Genomic DNA, 21,039 nt, shown 5'->3' on the forward strand with positions numbered 1-21,039 from the left:
AAGAAACGTACTGTGGATGGGGACTATGACGACAATCATGTCTACAAATGGCTATCAGGAGGTGATAATGGAAACCAGGGCAAGAAAAATTCATATAGGAGACGTCCCTGGCAAAAAAGAAATCCTGGTCCCCGGAAGGAGTATCAGTCATCTAACAGTGACAGTGATTTCATTATCTCCGAATCTGATGACACCTCCCGTTCAGCCAGAATCCCTTTAGGCAGAGGGGTCAGGAATGGTATGGATCCACAAGCCATCCTCCCACCCGCCGGGGGGGCCAAAACCAGAGGGGGAAGAAAAAACCAAGAGTCCAAGAAGACTTAATTTTTAACCTTTCCCAGAGAGTGTTAAAACCCTTGGAAATCCAGGTGTTAAACAAAGGTCTGAGTTTTGTGCCTACAAATAAACACAATGAATTTAATTGGAAAAGAGATGCTCACAAATTCTCAAGGAATCTAAGACTTAAAGAACATTTTCAATACCAAACAGATACATCAATCAACACTATATTGGACCCTTTTCTGAGACTAACATCTTGCTCTAAATATGATCCACCTTCTAACAACGCTTCTCTGAAGACATTTGGAAGATTACTAGATGGCGCTGTTTCAAGATTTACCATGGCACCGGGTGCTGTTCGGCATAACTTGTCCAGAGAGGAAACGAAGGCCCTACAAGATCTTGCTGCATATGACGATATTGTGATTAGGCCCGCTGATAAGGGCGGGTCAATCGTCATACAGGACATTGGGACTTATAGAGCAGAAATTATGTCTCAATTGTCAGATGAGCAGGTCTATTTGAAATTATCTAGAGATCCTACAGATCAGTATCAACTAGAATTAAAGAGTATCCTTAAGAAAGCATGTGATGACCAGTTAATTTCTACTAAAGTATCTAATAGGTTGTGGGTCCAACATCCTAAGATCCCTTCTTTATATACTCTTCCTAAGGTGCACAAGGATAGGATGAAACCTCCTGGTCGTCCTATTCTTTCAGCACGAGAGTCCTTATATCAACCAGTCGCCCAAATGTTGGATTGCATTTTGCAACCATTATTGTCAAAAAAACAGTAGTTTCTTAAAGATACGACGTCATTTCTGCTAGAACTTTCTAAATTTGATGTCATTGCTCCAGATACTTTAATGGTGTGTATGGATGTCTCAAGTTTGTATACTTCTATACCCCATGATGGGGGATTACGTGCTATGCGCCATTTTCTCAATACTTTTCTTGATAATAGAGAGTTTAATCATGATCTATTTTTGACCCTCTTAGAACTGACATTGCGTCGAAATTATTTTTTATTCGATGGTAATTATTATCTGCAGCTACGGGGGTGTGCCATGGGGTCTCCTGTGGCCCCCTCGTATGCTAATGTTTTTATGTTTGAGTTCGAGGATGCCATATTCTTCGAGGACCCTAGCATTTGTCACAATGTATTATGGTACACCAGATACATTGATGACATTTTTATGCTATGGACGGGGGGCATTGAGAGTTTAGAAAAACTCCTGCAAAGGATTAACAGTGTGCAATCACCTATTAGGTTGACATATATGTATAGTTTCACTGAAGCTGTTTTTTTGGATGTTAAAATTCACCTAAGGGATTGCAAATTTGAGACTGAAGTACACTGTAAAGCCACTGATAGAAACACCTTTTTGCAGTCATCAAGCCATCACCCTGAATCTTTAAAACGGGGCCTTCCATTATCCCAAATGATGAGAATTGCGAGGATCACTAGTGATCCTGATAAGATCTCATGTAAAATCGATGACCTCATTGCTAAATTTACTGAGAGAGGTTATGATACTAAAACTTTACTTCAACAGAAATCTAAAGTATTAGGCATGTCCAGGAATGATCTGTTACATCCACAACAGAAGGATAATCAGGGGGTGTTACCGATGGTATCTGATTATACTGTAGCCAGCCCCATTATTAAAAGAGCTACCCAAGCATTATGGCCCATGGTCAAGTCTGATCCAGACTTGCCGGTATTTAGGGCAATACGACCTATAGCTGCATTTAGAAGAGGCAGTAATCTTAGGGACCGCCTCGTGCATGCAGATATTACTGGTAGGGGGGTACCTAGGCCACCTAATATATATACCAACCTCCAGGATGTTACAGATGTGTCAATTGCGCCACATGCAGTCATTTGATTGCATGTAAATCATTTAAACATCCTCATAGCGACAAAACATATGAGATCAGACATGTCCTGACCTGCAGTACCTCATTTGTAGTTTACGTGATAGTCTGTCCATGTGGATTATACTATATTGGGCAGACTATCCGTAAATTTAGTGAAAGGATGGCGGCTCATCGTTCCGCCATTCGTCTCACCTTGGAGGGTAGAGACATTGATCAACCCGTGGCAAAGCACTTTAGGGCGATGGGCCATCCTTTATCGTCCTTGAAATATTTCATGATAGACCATATTCCTGTCTCCTTACGGAGAGGGAATAGACCAAAAAATCTTTTAATCAAAGAATCACAATGGATTATGCGATTGGGAACTATTTTTCCCATGGGCCTTAATGATAAAATAAATTGGAATACTTTATGACCCATGTGATTTGTATGGTGGCGCCCACTGGTGTGCTCTTGATCTGATATTAGGTTGTCCTTTTTTTAATTTGTATTTGTTGCATGTTACATTTGTTTTTAAATGTTTGTAGTATGTCTTTTGTAACACCTTCCTTGTCTCCTCTCTCAGGGGTCCCGGCTTGCAGAGCATGCGCAGTACACGCTGAACCAGGAACGGGGAAGTCCGGCCGTGTGGAACGCATGCGAGCGGGTACCATGGCAACGGCTCCTGTCTGAAGGGGAAGTACGTCACTGCGGATAGCCGGCGCCGAGTCCCCTGATGAGTGAACACGGACAGGTGAGTAACGGTAACGGTATTTAAGTGTATGTTTGTGCTTGTATCGTTATTACTGTCTGTGGTCCTGAGGAAGGGGCTGTGTCCCCGAAAACGTTCGTTAGACGTGACTTTAATACATTGATTCATTATACCAGTCTCTGAGTGCCGTTCATATTGGAGGTATATGATGTTTTGCTGAACTGGACACCGGAGCATTTGCCCTATGTATGTGAGTGCCGGCTGAATTGGATCTTTATATATATATATATATATATATATATCTCTATATATATATATATATATATATATATTTTTTTTTTTTTTTACTGAGTATACTGAATATACTTACATAGAGCATACATTAATTTATACATACAAACCTACACACACACACACACACACACACACACACACACACACACACACACACACACACACACACACACACACACACACTTCATATACAGTACATGCAGTACTGTATATTTTATACATACCAGGGGCTGGGACAGAGGCAGGAGCTGGGGCTGGGACAGAGGCAGGAGCAGATGGACGGCAGTGTGTGTGAGGACGGAGGGAGCTGCTTTGGCTAAGCATGTACCGCCAGCAGCTTCCCCCCTTCCATGGTTCTCTGCTCTATGCTGCTGCAGCAGCCAGCAGCTACAGTAAGCTGTCGCGATCGCGGTCGCGCCTTTTACTGAGACGGAGACACTGCTGTCTCCGTCTGAAAAATGAAAAAAAATGTCTCATCAGGGGGGTGTTTCCAGGTACTCGGAAACCCCCCCTGCGTGCGCCACTGACCAATCAGCTGCTAACACTCATTTTACAAGCTGTGGGACTAATTCAGGTTGGATCGCAAAGGGCGGTCAAACTAGAATTTTTACAATTGTCCCTCGGGCGCATGCACTGCTCTCGTACTTACACATGTGCCCGCATTTACTCCGGGGGGGGGGGGGGGGGGGGAAGGTGTTGCGACAATACACCGTTTCCAAGGCGAAGATGGAGTGTTGCGGGGGTGCAAAAAGTAAAAGGGAGCGTGGCAGCGCGAAACAGGGGCGTGATCAGGGAAGCTGATGACAGCACATGCAGCCGCTGCCATCACTAAAATGGTGGCGGGCCTATTTTTAGCGGTCATGCTGAAATGTCGGTGCGACTGCAATTTAAGTGTGGACAAGGGGGGGGGGGAGCGGGCGGCGGTTAGCATGGGCGGCCTACAGCATGTGATCCAAAGGGTTGCAAATTCTGCTACTTATCAGAAATTGCAATCCTTACTGAGGGGCTAATTCAGTAAGGATCGTAAAAAGTACAAATTAGCAAAAACTGTGACCAATTGCAAAATTGAGAAAGCATGGCCAAACGGAAAATCTACAACACTAATTTAATGTTACCAAAAAAAGTGGACTTGTCAAATTTGCAAATTTTGTGATGAGATTTAAAATACCGCATTTTTTGCTAAAAAACATATACTTAGTCACATTTTTTGCGTAAAGGTTTCTGATGTCACAATTTAACATCAGCCACACATAACATTGAGCCAACCATGCCTACTGACAGGATGCGTTGAACAACAAGACGAGCTACTTTCGCTGGTGAATCCACAAACGCAGGCGGAAAAAGGAAGAAATTTTTTTTTTTTTTTATGTTGAAAGTTTACATACATGACATATTAATGGCCCTCATTCCGAGTTGTTCGCTCGCAAGCTGCTTTTAGCAGCTTTGCACACGCTAAGCCGCCGCCCTCTGAGAGTGTATCTTAGCTTCTTAAAATTGCGAACGAAAGATTCGCAATGTTGCGATAAGACATCTCTGTGCAGTTTCTGAGTAACTTGAAACTTACTCGGCATCTGCGATCAATTCAGTGCTTGTCGTTCCTGGTTTGACGTCACAAACACACCCAGCGTTCGCCCAGACACTCCTCCGTTTCTCCAGCCACTCCCGCGTTTTTCCCAGAAACGGTAGCGTTTTTTCACACACACCCATAAAACGGACAGTTTCCGCCCAGAAACACCCACTTCCTGTCAATCACAGTACGATCACCAGAACGAAGAAAAAGCCGTGAGTAAAATTCCTAACTGCATAGCAAATTTACTTGGCGCAGTCGCAGTGCGAACATTGCGCATGCGCACTAAGCGGAAAATCGCTGCGATGCGAAGAAATTTACCGAGCGAACAACTCGGAATGACCCCCAATGTTTCTTTGTTATTATTAACATTCCTTATGTTATTGTTTAATGTAAAAATATTTATTAAAAAAAATAGCGGTGCATAATAAAAATGTCCACAAAATCACAATTATTGTGGTGATGTTATTAAACATATGTCTTTTTGTCAAGGGGAGAAACAAAAAACCTTACACATGTATGTGGGTATGATTTCTGAAGATAATAATTGTTTGTTGCTTTAAATCAGAAAAAAAAACTCAAACAAAAAGCCATTAACCAAACAAAAAAAAACAACAACAAAAAAAACTTGCTTGTAAATGTTATTGTACATGTTTGTGGAAAACAAGTGTGTTCTTGACATTGCATTGTTATTAGCTTAAAGAATTATTAGGTTACTAGTAACATACCGGTATATTTTAGAGTAATACATGTGTTAGTTTAAAGCTCCCTTACAGGTTAAATTTCAATGCAGATGAATAATCTGAATTGTGATCAGCAGTGTGAGCTACATCAGCTGGGTGTAATGAAGCAATGATAGCAGTATACATCCAACATTCTACAACTGAGGCCACTGAGTGACCTTTAGTCACTCAGAAACTGCACACCATAAATGTGCGTTCAGTTGCAAAAATTGCGTATGCACCGCCTACCGATCATCAGCATACACCCACAACACGCCCCTGCTCGTAGGGTTTGCAAGACGCCCCTTACACACCTACTTTTCGTAGTGCATACGCAGTTTTTGCTATGTCTCAGAAGTTGTATTTTTTGTCTCAGATTTTACGTATTTTTGCATTTTCTACGATTTTTGCTGAATTAGGCCCTGAATCAGGTCCTGTGTTTGTTAGAAGCTGATTGGTTAGTGCTTTATCTCCCTCCATGCTTTGATAACTACCCCACATATCCAGAGCCGGCCATATGCATAGGCAAACTAGGCAATTGCCTAGGGCATTTAATATACCTAGGGGCATCAGCAGCTTCTGCTGATTAAAATGATATGCGGCATGCCTATATTCTGTGTGTAGCATTTCATATGCAGATACAGCCACAGTCTCACACAGTATAAAGGCATGCTGCATATCATTTTAATCAGCAGAAGCTGCTTGTGCATCGTAGCCACATAGCAATGCAAATAAGATGCATATGCATTAAAAAAAGGTGCCCGACGTTAGCATTGAGGCAAGATTTATGAGGACACATCTGTGTCAAAGGCCGAGGTCACAGTGTTAGTGGCAGTGTGAGTGCTGTGTGCATGTGAGTGGGTTGGTTGTGCAGTAGTGTTCAGAATATGTGTAAGGAGCATTATGTGTGTCATGTAAAATGCATTAATAATGTGCAACATATGTGTAAGGGGCACTATGTGTGTCATTATGTGAATAAGGGCATTAATAATGTGCGGCATATGTGTAACAGGGTACTACTGTATGTGTGTCATTATGTGTAAAGGGTCACTAATAATGTGCAGCAAATGTATAGGTGGCACTATGTGTGTCATTATGTGTATAAGGGCATTAATAATGTGCAACATATGTGTAAGGGATATTATGTGTAAAAGGGCACTAATAAAGGTTGTCGTAATGTGTTAGGCGCATTATGTTTATAAGGACATTAATAAGGTGTCTCATATGTGTAAGAGGCATTACTGTGGAATTATGTGTATAAATGCATTACTAATGTGTGGCATTATGTGTATAAGGTGCTCTACTATGTGGCATTGCGTATAGAAAGGGCTCTACTGTGTCATCTAAGGTGAATAAAGAGCAATAGGGTGTGATGTAATGTGAATAAGGAGCAATTCAGTGTGATGTAATGTGAGTAAGGGGCTCTACTGTGAGGAGTAACGTTTATAAGGTAAAGTGATACTACTGTGGGATGTAATATGAATTATGGACACTATCGCATGATCAAATGTGAATAAAGTTGCAGTACTATGTGGCGTAATTGGAATTGGGGTTACTATCGTGTGGCCATGCCCCTTGCCAGCAAACACACACCCCTTTTTGGGCTGTGCACCAAATGTGCGAGCTGTTCCTATTTAAAGTATAGGGGGTACAAACACCAAAATAAGGACTGCTATGGGTGAGGGGTGATGGTGCTGGGAAAGAGGTGCAAGGTCAGAGGCAGAACCAGCAGTGGTACTAGGGGGCACCAGACAAAATCTTGCCTAGGGCATCATATTGGTTAGGGCCGGCTCTGCACATATCACAATATATGGAAAAGAGTAGTACATTGCTCTTTTAGAGGCTGAATAATAAATGAATAACTAATGTTATGTTAGAAGGTTTTCCTTGGGACTCACTTGTAAGTTGGAATGCTGGACCATAATCAGCTGCTCTTGGATCTTTTTTAGCTCTTCTTGCTGCCACTGTATGTTGGCCTGGATATTCAGTCTCCTTTGTTCCAGCTGGTTCTTAATGGTCTGGAACATGCCATGTGCTGAAAACTGATATAAAAGAGACGCATTATGGAAAGGCTGAAATATATTTCAAGGATCCATCCCTTTCTCACATTGGTCACCACTTAAACCCTAATCCATACCGTTTTTATTTCTCAGCTTGATTACTGCAATCTACTCCTCACTAACCTATTTCATACCTTGATCCCCTTCAGTCTATCCTTTATTCTGCTGCACACCTCACTTCCTTCTTGCGACACTCCACCTCTACCAATCGCTCTTCTGGATCTGCCTCCCTCTTAAGGGCCCTACACATTGAGCTATCCGCCGCCGAGCTGCCCGACAGCGGATACGGCTGACGGGCGACCCAGCGGTGGGGGGCAGTGACGGGGGGGAGTGAAGTTTCTTCAGTCCCCCCGTCACCCGGCTCCATAGAAGTGCAGACAAATATGGACGAGATCGTCCATATTGGCCTGCATGCATAGCCGACGGGGCACCAGCGATGAACGAGCGCGGGGCCATGCATCGTTCATCGCTGGTGCCTCTACACTCAAAGATATGAACGGTATCTTGTTCATTAATGAACGAGATCGTTCATATCTTTGAGTATTATCGCCAAGTGTGTAGGGCCTATTAGAATTAAATTCAAACTCCTCTCACTCACTTTTAAAGCTTTCAACTGCTCTTCCCCTCCAGACATCTCTAGCCTCATTCCCACGCACACTTCCTCCTGCCCTCTTCACTCTTCCAATGACTACTGCCTCACTTTCTACCTGATCACCTCCTCTGACACCAGCCTCCAGGATTTATCTAATGCTGCTCTTATCCCAGGAATGTAATCCCACTCCATCAGACATTCACACCCCCTCCTGACTTGCATGCCCTCAAAACTCATCTTTTTAGCAAAACCAACCATGCCTCCTCCTAAACAATAGAAAAGCAGCAGTGCTCGTAAGAGCATCAGTAAACTAAAACAAATGGAGAGCTGGAAATAAATGTTAGATATTTAATAAATACTGCATAGATATGCATATGACATAAAAAAATGAACAATGCTGTTATAGTTAAAAATATAAAAGATATTAATGATCCTTATTCACTGAAGGTACCGCATTGAAAATTATCTAATGAATAATAAGTTCACAAACCAGCGTAGCTGTAATGGTTAGCTGGAATAACTGATCACAGCAAAAAACAAGAGGTAACTTTGTTCAAAGAGTAACTGTAGCGAATAAACTAATTGCAGACAGACCGATAAATATTGTTGCAAGCTGTAGCAAGAAAAGTTACTTTTGAAAATAATGTGGCTAAAGGTACAGATGGAAGGCGCTGCTCCTGAATGTCACTGGTAATAGTGGTGCAATGTATATTGTGAGGACACAATGTGCTGCAGCCGGTGTCTGTACAGCGACAGACAGGTGAATAGATTACCTCTCTAACAGCAGGTGGACCCGAGCGTGCCTCCTCCTAACTCTCCGACCTCTACAATGCACAACTCTGGTGCCCACTCCACTTTTGTGTCCACCCACATCCCCTCTAGAACATAAGCTCTATCTCTGTTTTGCTACACAATGGGACTAATTCAGACCTGATCACTGCTGTGCATTTTCACACAGCAGCCAATCAGGTCTGAACTGCGATGCGCCGCAGTTCGCCAGTGCATGCCAGACAGCCGATGGCCATCTCAGCCCAGTGATCGCCTCTGCCTGATTGACAGGCAGAGGCGATCACTGGGCGGGAGGGGGCGGGCCGGTGGCATTTGGCCGCCATTTTGGGAGCTCGGTCCGGGCCTCGCAGACGTGCCTGGATCGTGGGGGGCGGCCCGCGGCAGCTGCATGACGTCACACGCAGCCACTGGGACAGTGATGGGTAGCTCCCTGCCAGTGTGCAGTAGCTGCACAGGTAGGGAGCTACTTATCAAGTACAAAAACATCACCGCTGTGCGATGCTTTTGTACTTGTGCAGGGGGGGGGGGGGGGGGTAGGGCCTGACATGTGGGGTGGACTAACCCTGTGCTGGGCGTCCCCCTGCATGTCTGAGTAGCTGATCGTAGCTGTGCAAAATTTTGCACGGCTATGATCAGGTCTGCATTATACCCAGTAATGGAATCTGATAAGGGTAATTCTGTATATCTGTAAAGTTGAGTTCTTGTCTGTAACCACTCTGATGGTTGTACTGTATAATGCTGCTATGTTCCCCCGCTATGCACAGCACTGTGGAACCCTTAGCACACGTATTATAATAATAATAATAATAATAATAATAATAAAATCTAAATATAAAATGCAATTTTTGCTTACTGTATTTTAATGTGATACATCATATGCAAGTAATTGTTAAATCATTACACAGTACAAAAACAGCATGAAAAAAAATCTATTTTAATTCCACTGGTAATGCTGGAGATGCTTTATGGCAGTGAGTCAAATATTTGATTGAGGATCCTTCTCACCAGCATCCCTACAGGTGGCAACAAACTACCCATTGTGTCTTTTGGTGGGTGGTGCGGGAGATATGTGGAGATATATATATTTTTTTTTTTACAAACATTGAAGGTCATTTACAAACTGCACCTGATACTCCATGCAAAATACCTTAGAGCATAACAGGAACACAGCTGTCACACTGATTACATGCCTTGCCTGCTGTTTGTATGGTGGGTCTCAATGTTTATATGAATCTAACCACCCTGGAGACCACTATTGCCACGCCCCAACAAAACCATAAAATGCCAGACCCCCATAAGTAGTCTGCACAAGGGAATAGTCACAATTAAACTTATTCTCGACACAGTACGTTACAGTATGTTACAATCCAATGAGTTGCATCATTACAATGCAATCATATGTATGGCCACATTGTAAAAACATTTTGATTGCAGTGACCTAATATGATTGGAATGGATTGGATTTTGGCTGCACATATTACCCTAAAACTTTATTGTCAGCTGGTGACCTCACACATGTAATGATGGTGTCATAGATCAACTAGATTTTTCCATCTGCTTGATCAGAACCCTATCTGACTTTCTGGGATGAAGCCACACATTGCACAGTGGGTCTGATTCAGATCCTGCCACTAATCCGGAAAAGTCGCAGTGTACCTATTTTCGATACAGTGTGCATGCGCATGACCTGTACTGAGCATGTGCAGCATGGGTCCTGCGTCATCACTTCGGAAGCGGCTGTAGATGTCAGGTGATTGACAGTCTGCAGTCATTTGGGGGTGGGGAGAGGGTGGCTATGGTCTCCGAATCACAAAATGTGTTGTGTGAGAGCTGAGGTAGAGTCTTTATCTTCTGACAGAGATTTACTCGCCAGCAAAGGAGCTGTGGCGGCCAGCCTGAGTTACTCAGCCAGCTGATGGTGTCATAGGTGTGCGCAGGGGGGGTGCCTGGTGCGCACAGGCACCCCAATCTCACATGCCTGATACAGCGATCGCCGTGCAGGCTGATTACTTTCCCCTCTGCGTTGCACCCTGTCAGGACTGCATTACTGACCGGACGCCTGGGTTAATCAAGGGTGCCACTGCCACCGACTTTCAAACTCCCGGCTCCACCTCCATGTACAAAAACAGCGTGATGTGATGTGATTACATCATGCTGCTCGCACGCCCACCCGTACACCTGCCACCTTTCTCCTTCTATGCTATGCCAACGCCAGCCACTGATGAGGACGCCAGCATTCCTCTTAGGAAGACAAATTCAATACTGGCAGGTGGTCGGCAGCAGCATTGACACGTCACTCGTTTTTCCAGCAGCAGCAGCAGTACTAGTCTGCAACTGTCAGTGTCAATGAATGACTGACTTGTAAGTAAGCTGCTGCAGCTTACAGGGGAAAGAGGGGGCAGCCAGACCAGGCTGAGGAGGACCAGTGTAATTGCAGTGAGTGCCATCAGGGGTGTTTGTTTGGTGCACACCACAACATCTGACAATGTATCTGCTTTATTAGTATTGGTACAAGAATGGATATTTTATATTGCATTGACTGTCAATAGATGGTGCTAGACACACCCCTCCGACGGTGCACCCTCTAATAAAATGTGGTGCGCACGCCTATGGGTGTCCTCACACATAGTAGTGGATCACAAATGCACTCAGGAGGCGTCTATTTACGCCAGGTGCCTCCTGCTGCATTACCATATATATATGCATCGCTGCTGCTTCAAGGAAGCAGCAGCTACATATGCTAAATCCAACCTCACCTGAATCACCCCCGTGGTTGGCCAGTTTAATCTAAATAAATAATTTGATCAAACAAAATCTTAAAATGACCACAGGTTTAGACCAGATTAGCCTCAATTATCCACATATATGAGGCCCCACTGACCATGGAACCTAATCATACTTGGCCAAAAAGTGCAGTTGGATGATGACTAGTTTAGCTATATGTGTGCAATTATTGGCTGACCACATAGCATTGGAAAAAGTCTATTTCTTTTGATACATATAAACAATGTCAAAGCCCTATGCAAGGAATAGTAAAACCTTATTATAAACATTTGTCATAGGCTCAATTATGGTTGTATTTATTTGATATACATAGGATGCAATGGAGGTTGGAACCACAGAGCGCTAGCACAGAAAACAGTCAAAAGTGACAAAACATTTACATCTGAGCCTGAAGTGAAGAAATTCAACATGTTGTCATAAGGTTTACTCAGCAATCCTTGGGACTGTGCTTATTATGGATTATGGCAGCCTTGCATACCTGAAGGTCACACTCCACCATGATTAATGCTCGAGCCACGGGGCTAAACAAGAGCTACAGTTTACAATGCATTATCCAACTCTAAATAATCTCCACAGAATACAGTCTGTAGTGGCCTCGCACTTACCTGGGGCATTGGGGCAGGTCTGCTTTGTAGTGGATTTTGTTGCTGAATGACATCGCATTTCTGGGTCGCTACTGAGGTCTACACAAAAACAATATGATAAATTGCATCTACAAAAGCAAAAGTTAGCTTAACGTATATACATGATAATACGATTTATGATGTAGGAGGCCACATCATTTGAAAGACTGGTCCCCTTTTCTGTAGCCTAGGGGTTCATGCCTAGTGATTACGCGGGGCGGTGCCAAGAAAGTTGGGGCAGCCTGGGAACAATTTTGGGGCAGCTTCATGACTTCACACCACCTTCCAGCCCCTCAACGCATCCTTCAGGAATGCGAGCGCAATGTGTAAGGTCACGCATGTGCCCAACAGCCAGTGCACGTGTGCAGACCACCTGGATGCTGCTGCTGTGAGCGTCCGCACAGCTACGTTCAGGTCATAGGGCCCTAGGTCACTTGACTGAAAAATAAAATTGCTGCTGTTACTGCTTGAAGACTGATGAGTGCCCTGCTTTAAGAAATGTATAGATTTTAACCATTGAAGGTCTAAGATCTCTTGTGGTGTTTACAGGAGCATGAGCACCACATCGATTGGTGATACAAAACTGTGCAGTGGGTTCTTACTTTGACTATCTATCTATCTATCTATCTATCTATCTATCTATCTATCTATCTATCTATCTATCTATCTATCTAGTCAAACATGAAAACGGCAAGCACCAACTTGTTTATTCACATTTAGTTGCTGTCAGTATCCTGATGCTTGAATAAACACTTCGATGTTTGACTTTACCACATACTGTAGTGCTGTATTCACTTTTGACTACAATCAGTGTCGGACTTGGGCATGAAGGGCCTACCGGGCGAATGCAGTGGTAGGGGCTCATGCACAGGGGTGTGGCCAGCCTCCATATTGGTTTACATAATCATTAGAGACTGCATGGGCTGGGGCCCTTGATATATATACTGTACAGTCAATATTGATAGTGCATGTATGATAATGTAACAGATTAATAAAAGCAATGCATGATAGAAAATACACCATAGTCCTGTGCATTATAATGGAACATACAGTATGCATAATGTATAATTCAAGTGCACTGTCTGGAACCTCTTCCCTAGAGGATGAGATGGGCGGCCAGGCAGTAGAGCCCACCAGGGATTTCCCCTGTACCCCTGTGGTCCAGTCCGACCCTGACTACAGTTAATATATCCTGCTGTCTACATTCTACTGGTATTACTCCAATGCTGAAGTATACTCCAACAGACCTATGGCCCACCTTAGCAAGACATATCACTGGCTTTGCTCTTCATACCTGGGCTGGGGCAGACTGGTTCATTCTTTGCAATGGCACATCATGCTGCTGCATACTAGGAATCCCCTGCAATGACTGAGTGCTGTAGTCTGTAGACAGCTTTGTGGGAGTAGCTGGAAAAAAAATCAATTACTTATGAATTCATTTATTCAGTTTAGAAATATGGCACTGTATAAGACTACTAAATGCAAATGTATATTGGATCTCTCATTTTACTAGTCCTAAATATAAGTACAATTAAGGATTACCCACAAAACGGGTGGTCTTCAGTTTGCCGGCTGTCGGGATCCCGGCGCATAGTATACCGGTGCTGGAATCCCGACAGCCGGCATACCTTCACTTTATCTCCCTCTTGAGGGTCCACGACCCCCCTTGAGGGAGAATAAATAGCGTGGCGCGTGTAGCGCGCCACCGTGCCTGCAAGGGGCTTATTTGCGCTCGCCACGCTGTTGGTATGCCGGCGGTCGGGATTCCGGTGCCGGTATGCTGGTCGCCAGGAGCCCGGCCACCGGCATACAATACTACACCCCCACAAAACATTTCAAGTGGAAATGTGCATGGTGTTTAAGTGTAGAAACAGCATGTACCTGTGTCAAATCAAATGGATGGTAAAAGGATAGGATAACAAAATTGCTGGCACCTACTGAGCAACTGTACACATACAGCATGTTTGTGGGGTGTGAGAGGTTCTGCAGCCACCAGCAAACAAGTGTAAAATACTATAAATGTGCCTTCCCCAACCCTTACATCGCCAATCACAGTTTTTACCCACAAACCCAAATTTTGGTGCAATACTACAATTACAGTGGGGATTGAAAGTTTGGGCACTCCAGGCAAAAATTCATTTTAATGTGCAAAAAGAAGCCAAAGAAAGATGGAAAAATCTCCAAAAGGCATCAAATTACAGATTAGACATTCTTATAACATGTAAAAAAAAGTTTGATTTTATTTCCATCATTTACACTTTCAAAAGAACAGAAAACCAAAAATGGCGTCTGCAAAAGTTTGGGCACGCTGCAGAGTTAATACCTTGTACTGCCCCCTTTGGACAGCTGAGACCTGGCAGTGTCATGGATTGTTCTCAATCATCGTCTGGAAAGACCAGGTGATGTCAATCTCAAAGGTTTTAAAAGCCCAGACTCATCTGACCTTGCTCCAACAATCAGCACCATGGGTTCCTCTAAGCAGTTGTGTAGAACACTGAAACTGAGAATAATTGATGCTCACAAAGCAGGAGAAGGCTATAAGAAGATAGCAAAGCGTTATCAGATGCCCATATCCTCTGTTCGGAATGTAATTAAGAAATGGCAGTCATCAGGAACAGTGGAAGTTAAAGCAAGATCTGGAAGACCAAGAAAAATATCAGACAGAACAGCTCGCAGGATTGTGAGAAAAGCAAGTCAAAATCCACGTTTGACTGCACGATTCCTCCAGGAAGATCTGGCAGACACTGGAGTTGTGGTACACTATTCCACTATAAAGAGATACTTAAACAAATATGGTCTTCATGGAAGAGTCATCAGAAGAAAACCTCTTCTACGTCCTCACCACAAGTTTGAAGTTTGCAAATGAACAAATAGACAAGCCTGATGCATTTTGGAATAAAGGTCTGTGGACTGATGAGGTTAAAATAGAAATTTTTGGCCGGAATGAGCAAAGGTACGTTTGGAGAAGGAAGGGCACAGAATTTAATGAAAAGAACCTCTGTCCAACTGTTAAGCATGGGGGTGGATCAATCATGCTTTGGGGTTGTATTGCAGCCAGTGGCACAGGGAACATTTCACGAGTAGAAGGAAAAATGGATTCAATAAGATTCCAGCATATTTTGGACGCTAACTTGATGCCATCTGTGAAAAAGCTGAAGTTAAAGAGAGGCTGGCTTCTACAAATTGATAATGATCCTAAACACACCTCAAAATCCACGGTGGATTACATCAAGAGGCGTAAACTGAAGATTTTGCCATGGCCTTCACAATCTCCTGACCTCAACATAATTGAAAATCTATGGATAGACCTTAAAAGAGCAGTGCGTCACAGACAGCCCAGGAATCTCAAAGAACTGGAAGACTTTTGTAAGGAAGAATGGGCGAAGATACCTCAAACAAGAATTGAAAGACTCTTGGCTGGCTACAAAAAGTGTTTACAAGCTGTGATACTTGCCAAAGGGGGCAGTACAAGGTATTAACTCTGCAGGGTGCCCAAACTTTTGCAGACGCCATTTTTTGTTTTCTGTTCTTTTGAAAGTGTAAATGATGGAAATAAAATCAAACTTTTTTTGACATGTTATAAGAATGTCTAATCTGTAATTTGATGCCTTTTGGAGATTTTTTCCATCTTTCCTTGGCTTCTTTTTGCACATTAAAATGAATTTTTGCCTGGGGTGCCCAAACTTTCAATCCCCACTGTAGCTAGCAAAGGCAAGTTTTCACTTTTGTACTTTTCATAGCGACCATTGAGCAGACTTCTCCTGAATTTAACATGTAAAGTGTATATGTATATGTTGTGTTCTTAGGGATGCTGCTATTTCACTGTAACTGCTGCATTTGCACAAAGTAATTTTGTCTGTGAAACTTGTCTTTCACTGATGACAATAAAATTGTATTGTTGTCAAATACTCAGTGCTCGCCAGAGGTGATCGTTAAGTGTGTTAAAGAATGTACCTGCACACAAATTAGGGGTTTAAATTGTTTATTTACAAAACCAAAGTTAGTGTTAACCTCCCCCCCCCTTCAAAAAAAGGAGGGGACCAGGGGGTGGGGGCATGCTGCATTCGGCTGGACTGACCTGCCTGCATGCATGTTGACGAGCTATGTTGCTGATGACACAAAAGAGCGCACACTGGCAGCGACATAGGTGGTCATTCCGAGTTGTTCACTCGTTGCCGTTTTTCGCAACGCAGCGATTAGGTGAAAAATGCGCATGCGCATGGTACGCAGTGCACATGCGCTAAGTACTTTCACACAAAACTTTGTAGATTTACACAAGGTCGAGCGACGTTTTTTCATTGCTCGAGTAATAGTAATGTGATTGACAGGAAGTGGGTGTTTCTGGGTGGAAACTGCCCGTTTGCAGGGAGTGTGCTAAAAACGCAGGCGTGCCAGGTAAAAACGCAGGAGTGGCTGGAGAAACGGGGGAGTGGCTGGCCGAACGCAGGGCGTGTTTGTGATGTCAAACCAGGAACTAAACGGACCGAGGTGATCGCAGTCTAGGAGTAGGTCTGGAGCTACTCAGAAACTGCAGGGAATTATTTAGTAGCAATTATGCTAACCTTTCGTTCGCTATTCTGCTAAGCTAAGATACACTCCCAGAGGGCGGCGGCCTAGCGTGTGCACTGCTGCTAAAAGCAGCTAGCGAGCAAATAACTCGGAATGAGGGCCAAAGTGCATACACACTAGATGATATTGTGAACAATGTGTCAGAATCGGGCACATCGTCCACTATATCGTCTCGTGGGCTGTGTACCCAGCTTTAGACATTCTATGCTACAAAACAAACATAAAATCACAATCCCATAGTAGGACAGAATAGGATAAGGCAGACATAGACAGATAATTAAACTCAGGTGAAGGTGGAAGAGAGGGGGAGGTTATTGGTATTATAAAGTCACTTGGGGGTCTATTCATGTACAAAATGAAAATGAATTGTTACTTATTGTTATCTCTTTACTCATGTGCCGCCGGCTGAACTCCCGGGAGACTGCAGGGGCAACTGGGAGGTCTGGGGGTGCATCCAGTGCTGGTCAGAGAGCAGGAAAGCATTAAGCTTCCCTGCACTTTTCGCACCGAAGATCAGATTACCTCATCCTGAGATGGCGAATCTGAACTCCATGGAGAAGCATGAATCACACTCCCCATACAAAAGTATGGTGATGCGATTCAGGCACGGGACAGAGGTGCTGCAGGAGAAGTCAGGAACCTCTCTATGGTAACCCGCTCTGTGAATAGCCCAAAGCAAAGAAAAGCCCTGCTTACCACAAAACAGGGCTTTTCTCTGCTTTATGAATAGACCCCTTGGAACTTTAAGAATCCAGAGTCAGTATTAGATATGGATACGCACCTATAAAAGCAACTAAACTGTGCCAAATTTGCCCCAATAGCACACAGTTTAAGTTACATGACTTAAATATTGTGTAAATCTTTATAGGGGTATCCAGTTGCCGGTGAAAATTTACCACACGGCATAAACAGGTGAAACAGCCCAATAGTTTTACAGCCTGTTTTTACCGTGTGGCATGTGAAGCCTGATCCCTGAGAAGTGCTGGCGGTCAGGGGCTAAATGGACAACCCCAGGGGAATCCATAAACTGTGGTAATTTACCGCGCTTAATTAATAGAGTAGCCCCCTAATTATCCAGGCACCCGATACAAACAATATTGTGTTTCTGCATAGGTGTACACAATAGATCTCTTCTATGTCTATTATTTTTAGAAGCCATCTGCTTTTTGTTATAGAAAGTAACTGGAGTCAGCATTGACAAATACTCAGTTTTACAGGTATTTCTATCCAGACCAAAGAACATTTTTTTACTCACGTGCAGGATTAGTGACCGGGGTTTGAGGAGATTTGTGTGAACTTCTTGAAGACACGGAGGGCGTGCGGCTGGGGCTGAGGTGTGAGGCACTAACTTCTAGCATATTAAAGTGCTGATCACTGTCCACATTTAGGTCCTTGTCCTAGAAGTATATTTGTCAAAGAAGAGAATGTGAGAATATAATTGCTCAGTCCTCCTACATCACATATGCCACTTTCGTTTGAGGCTTTATATTACACTGACTGCGGAGTGCAGAGAATGTTTTTTACCTCACAAAAGCAACTGGTAAGTACTGTGGGAGGAAGAAGCATTCAACTGAGAGTATAGTATGAGACCCGATATCCGCACCTCTGGAAAAATAATGTCCTTTTACAGGAAAAAAAGACTATGCTATGCCCTCTCCCAAAGCTGGCAATACCGTAGTAAACGCTCAAGCTCATCTCTCCGTTGCTTTGGCATGTTGGTGCATTCATTGGCCTAATCCCCACTAAGCAAAGAAAGTCCTTGATCTGCCCAAAACCTCCTATCAGCTGGCCCAAAAAATTGTGCTCCCAAAGAAAACTTTCCTTGGTCTGCAAATCTAAGGACTTCCTTATAAAAGCTGGGGGAAGCGATACAAAAGTAGACATGTAATGTCAAAGAAGTGTCTTTGTTTTGTACAGTTACACTTTTGTGGTTTGTTAATTATATGTAAGATGTGTATTTCGTAAGTAATAGCATGCTAGTGAGCAGTAGATCCCTACTGCAAGTAATCCATCATAATACTGTGCAGGGGTGACATTTCCTTCTGTGCACCTCATTGGCTGTAGTCCCAACTCCTGTACTGAGGCCTACTGTGTAACTAACTCTGAGATTAAAATAAATACTATGCAGTAGGCAAAAACCTGTGGTTGCAAAGTAGCTATGTTCTGTTTGTAACTTGACATGCATGTATGTTCAGATATGTGCAACTCCGAGATCGTCTGGCATCCTGCATCTCCGGCAATCTTGGACGCTATTACATCGCGCCTTAAGTCTTTACTGATAATCCAGAATGTACAGTATTATTTAGATCTTCTGTGTACCAGTTCCCTGGTACCAATTGCCTGCTTTCTCCATCCACTGACCTTGGATCAATTATCAATTTTTCCCAAAGCATTTGCTTTGTTTGATATCAGATTGCCCGCCTGTACTCTGACTGTTTTCAGCCCTCACTCTTTACCTGCAATGCAAGACTGGCCTTAGTTTAGGGATACCTATAAACAAGCATCCAACTTCACTGCTATGTGCCAGCACCTTTCCTGCACGCAGATACTTTTACGTACAGCTACACCTACACTTTGATATTTCTGCAGCCTTCCAGTTCTTTTCTTATAGTCATGGTCATTACAGTGTCAATTAGGACTATCTGGGGGAGATTCAAATGTTTGAAAAGTCAGTTGGGAGCCTGTTTTTTCCTATCTAATAGTCAGAAAAAACAGACACCCAACCGACTTTTCAAACATTTGAATCTCCTATGTCTTCACAAACACTCATTTGCACAAACTTCCCTGAGACTGCTGAACTAACAATGATTACATGAACTAACTAGAGATGTGCACGGAGTCTCGTGTTTTGGATTTGGTTTTGGTTCTAATTTCATTGTCATGTTTTGGTTTTGTAAAATACCCTCAAGTGTTTTGGTTCAGAATTTGGAATTAAAAATCTAAATCTTGGGTTTTGGATTTCTTGAGAATGATTAAAAAAAAAACACAGCTAAAAATCATGTAATTTTTTCAATTCAAAACACAAAATTAAATTTTAAAATCCAAATTACAGGAAGTTCCCAAATGAGTCCCGATTTGGATCAGATCTCCTCAGGAAAACCGAACCAGGACTCGATTTGGTTCGGAACCATTGGCATTTCTATAATGGGTGCAATGGGTGCGGTGCGGTGGCGTGGCATTTCTATAATGGGTGCGGTGCACACAGGCCTACACCGCACCCATTGCACCCATTTTAATACTTACCTTCCCGGAGTCCAGCGGCGGAAGCTGTGATCGCGCTGGAAATCGCAGCCAAAATGGCTGCCGCGCATGCGCGGTAGCCAAATTGGTCTCCGGATCATGACGGGCGCAATGTTTCCAGAGACCTGCGCATGCGCAGTCGACTCGGGCACACTGACGGAGTCTACAGCACCGTGCAGAGGAAGGGGCCCACCCGGAGGTGCACAAGGGCCCCCTCCTCTGTAGAAACGCCCCTGTTCGGAACCACAAAATTCAGGTGAATTTGGATTTCTAAACAACAGAAAATCCATCTCTGTTTAGTAATTTACTCATCCATGGCCATGAGGGTGAGTTTTTTAAGATTATCCATACAATGCACTATACATAATATTCCGGGTTCAGTATGCGTTACCGTTGGACGGGATGCCGGCGGTCAGTATACCGACCGCGGCATCCTGTCCATCAGAATCCCAATAGGCCCCCATTAAACCCCCTAACCCTCACCTTTTCCCTACCTAACAATCCCTTGTGGGTGCCTAAACTTCCCCAGTGGTGCCTAACCCTAACCCTCCCTTCCCCGCTGCATAGACCTAAGCCTCCCAGCTGGGTGCCTAACCCTAACCTCCCCTTCTGCTGCCTAAACCTAACAACCCCCGTGGCAGGACGGCAGAGCGTCCCGCTCTCTGAACGATCGGAATGATGGTTGTCAGTATTTTGATGCCGGCATTCCGACCGGCATCGGTATATCAATGCTGGGTCCCAGCATTGATCCCTCAGGATCCCGGCGTCCGTATACTGACCGCCGGTATCCCGTTCGTTGGGGAAGCTAACTGCTTCCCAATATTTCATAAATGGGAGGATGTCTTTTTAACATATAATGAATCAATTATTAAATGTATCTGAATGGGATTATTTTTTTTTAGCTTTAAACATCACTTCGTTAATTCTACAGCATTGAAAAATTATATT

The 21,039-nt window shown here is 43.6% G+C and overlaps 1 protein-coding gene across 1 annotated transcript in view; it reads right to left on the minus strand.

The window, feature by feature from the left end:
• The window catches only part of NPAS2 (neuronal PAS domain protein 2), a 192,019-nt gene that overhangs the window by 33,196 nt on the left and 137,784 nt on the right, over positions 1-21,039 (minus strand). The window contains exons 13-16 of the mRNA XM_063953453.1: positions 18,107-18,248; positions 13,577-13,689; positions 12,265-12,342; positions 7,333-7,476 (exon numbers count right to left, since the gene is read on the minus strand). Of these exons, the coding sequence (XP_063809523.1) occupies positions 7,333-7,476; positions 12,265-12,342; positions 13,577-13,689; positions 18,107-18,248 (477 nt within the window). The remainder of the gene's footprint in view (positions 1-7,332; positions 7,477-12,264; positions 12,343-13,576; positions 13,690-18,106; positions 18,249-21,039) is intronic.

The sequence above is a fragment of the Pseudophryne corroboree genome, chromosome 2 (assembly GCF_028390025.1).
Source record: "Pseudophryne corroboree isolate aPseCor3 chromosome 2, aPseCor3.hap2, whole genome shotgun sequence".
Taxonomy (NCBI): Eukaryota; Metazoa; Chordata; class Amphibia; order Anura; family Myobatrachidae; genus Pseudophryne; species Pseudophryne corroboree.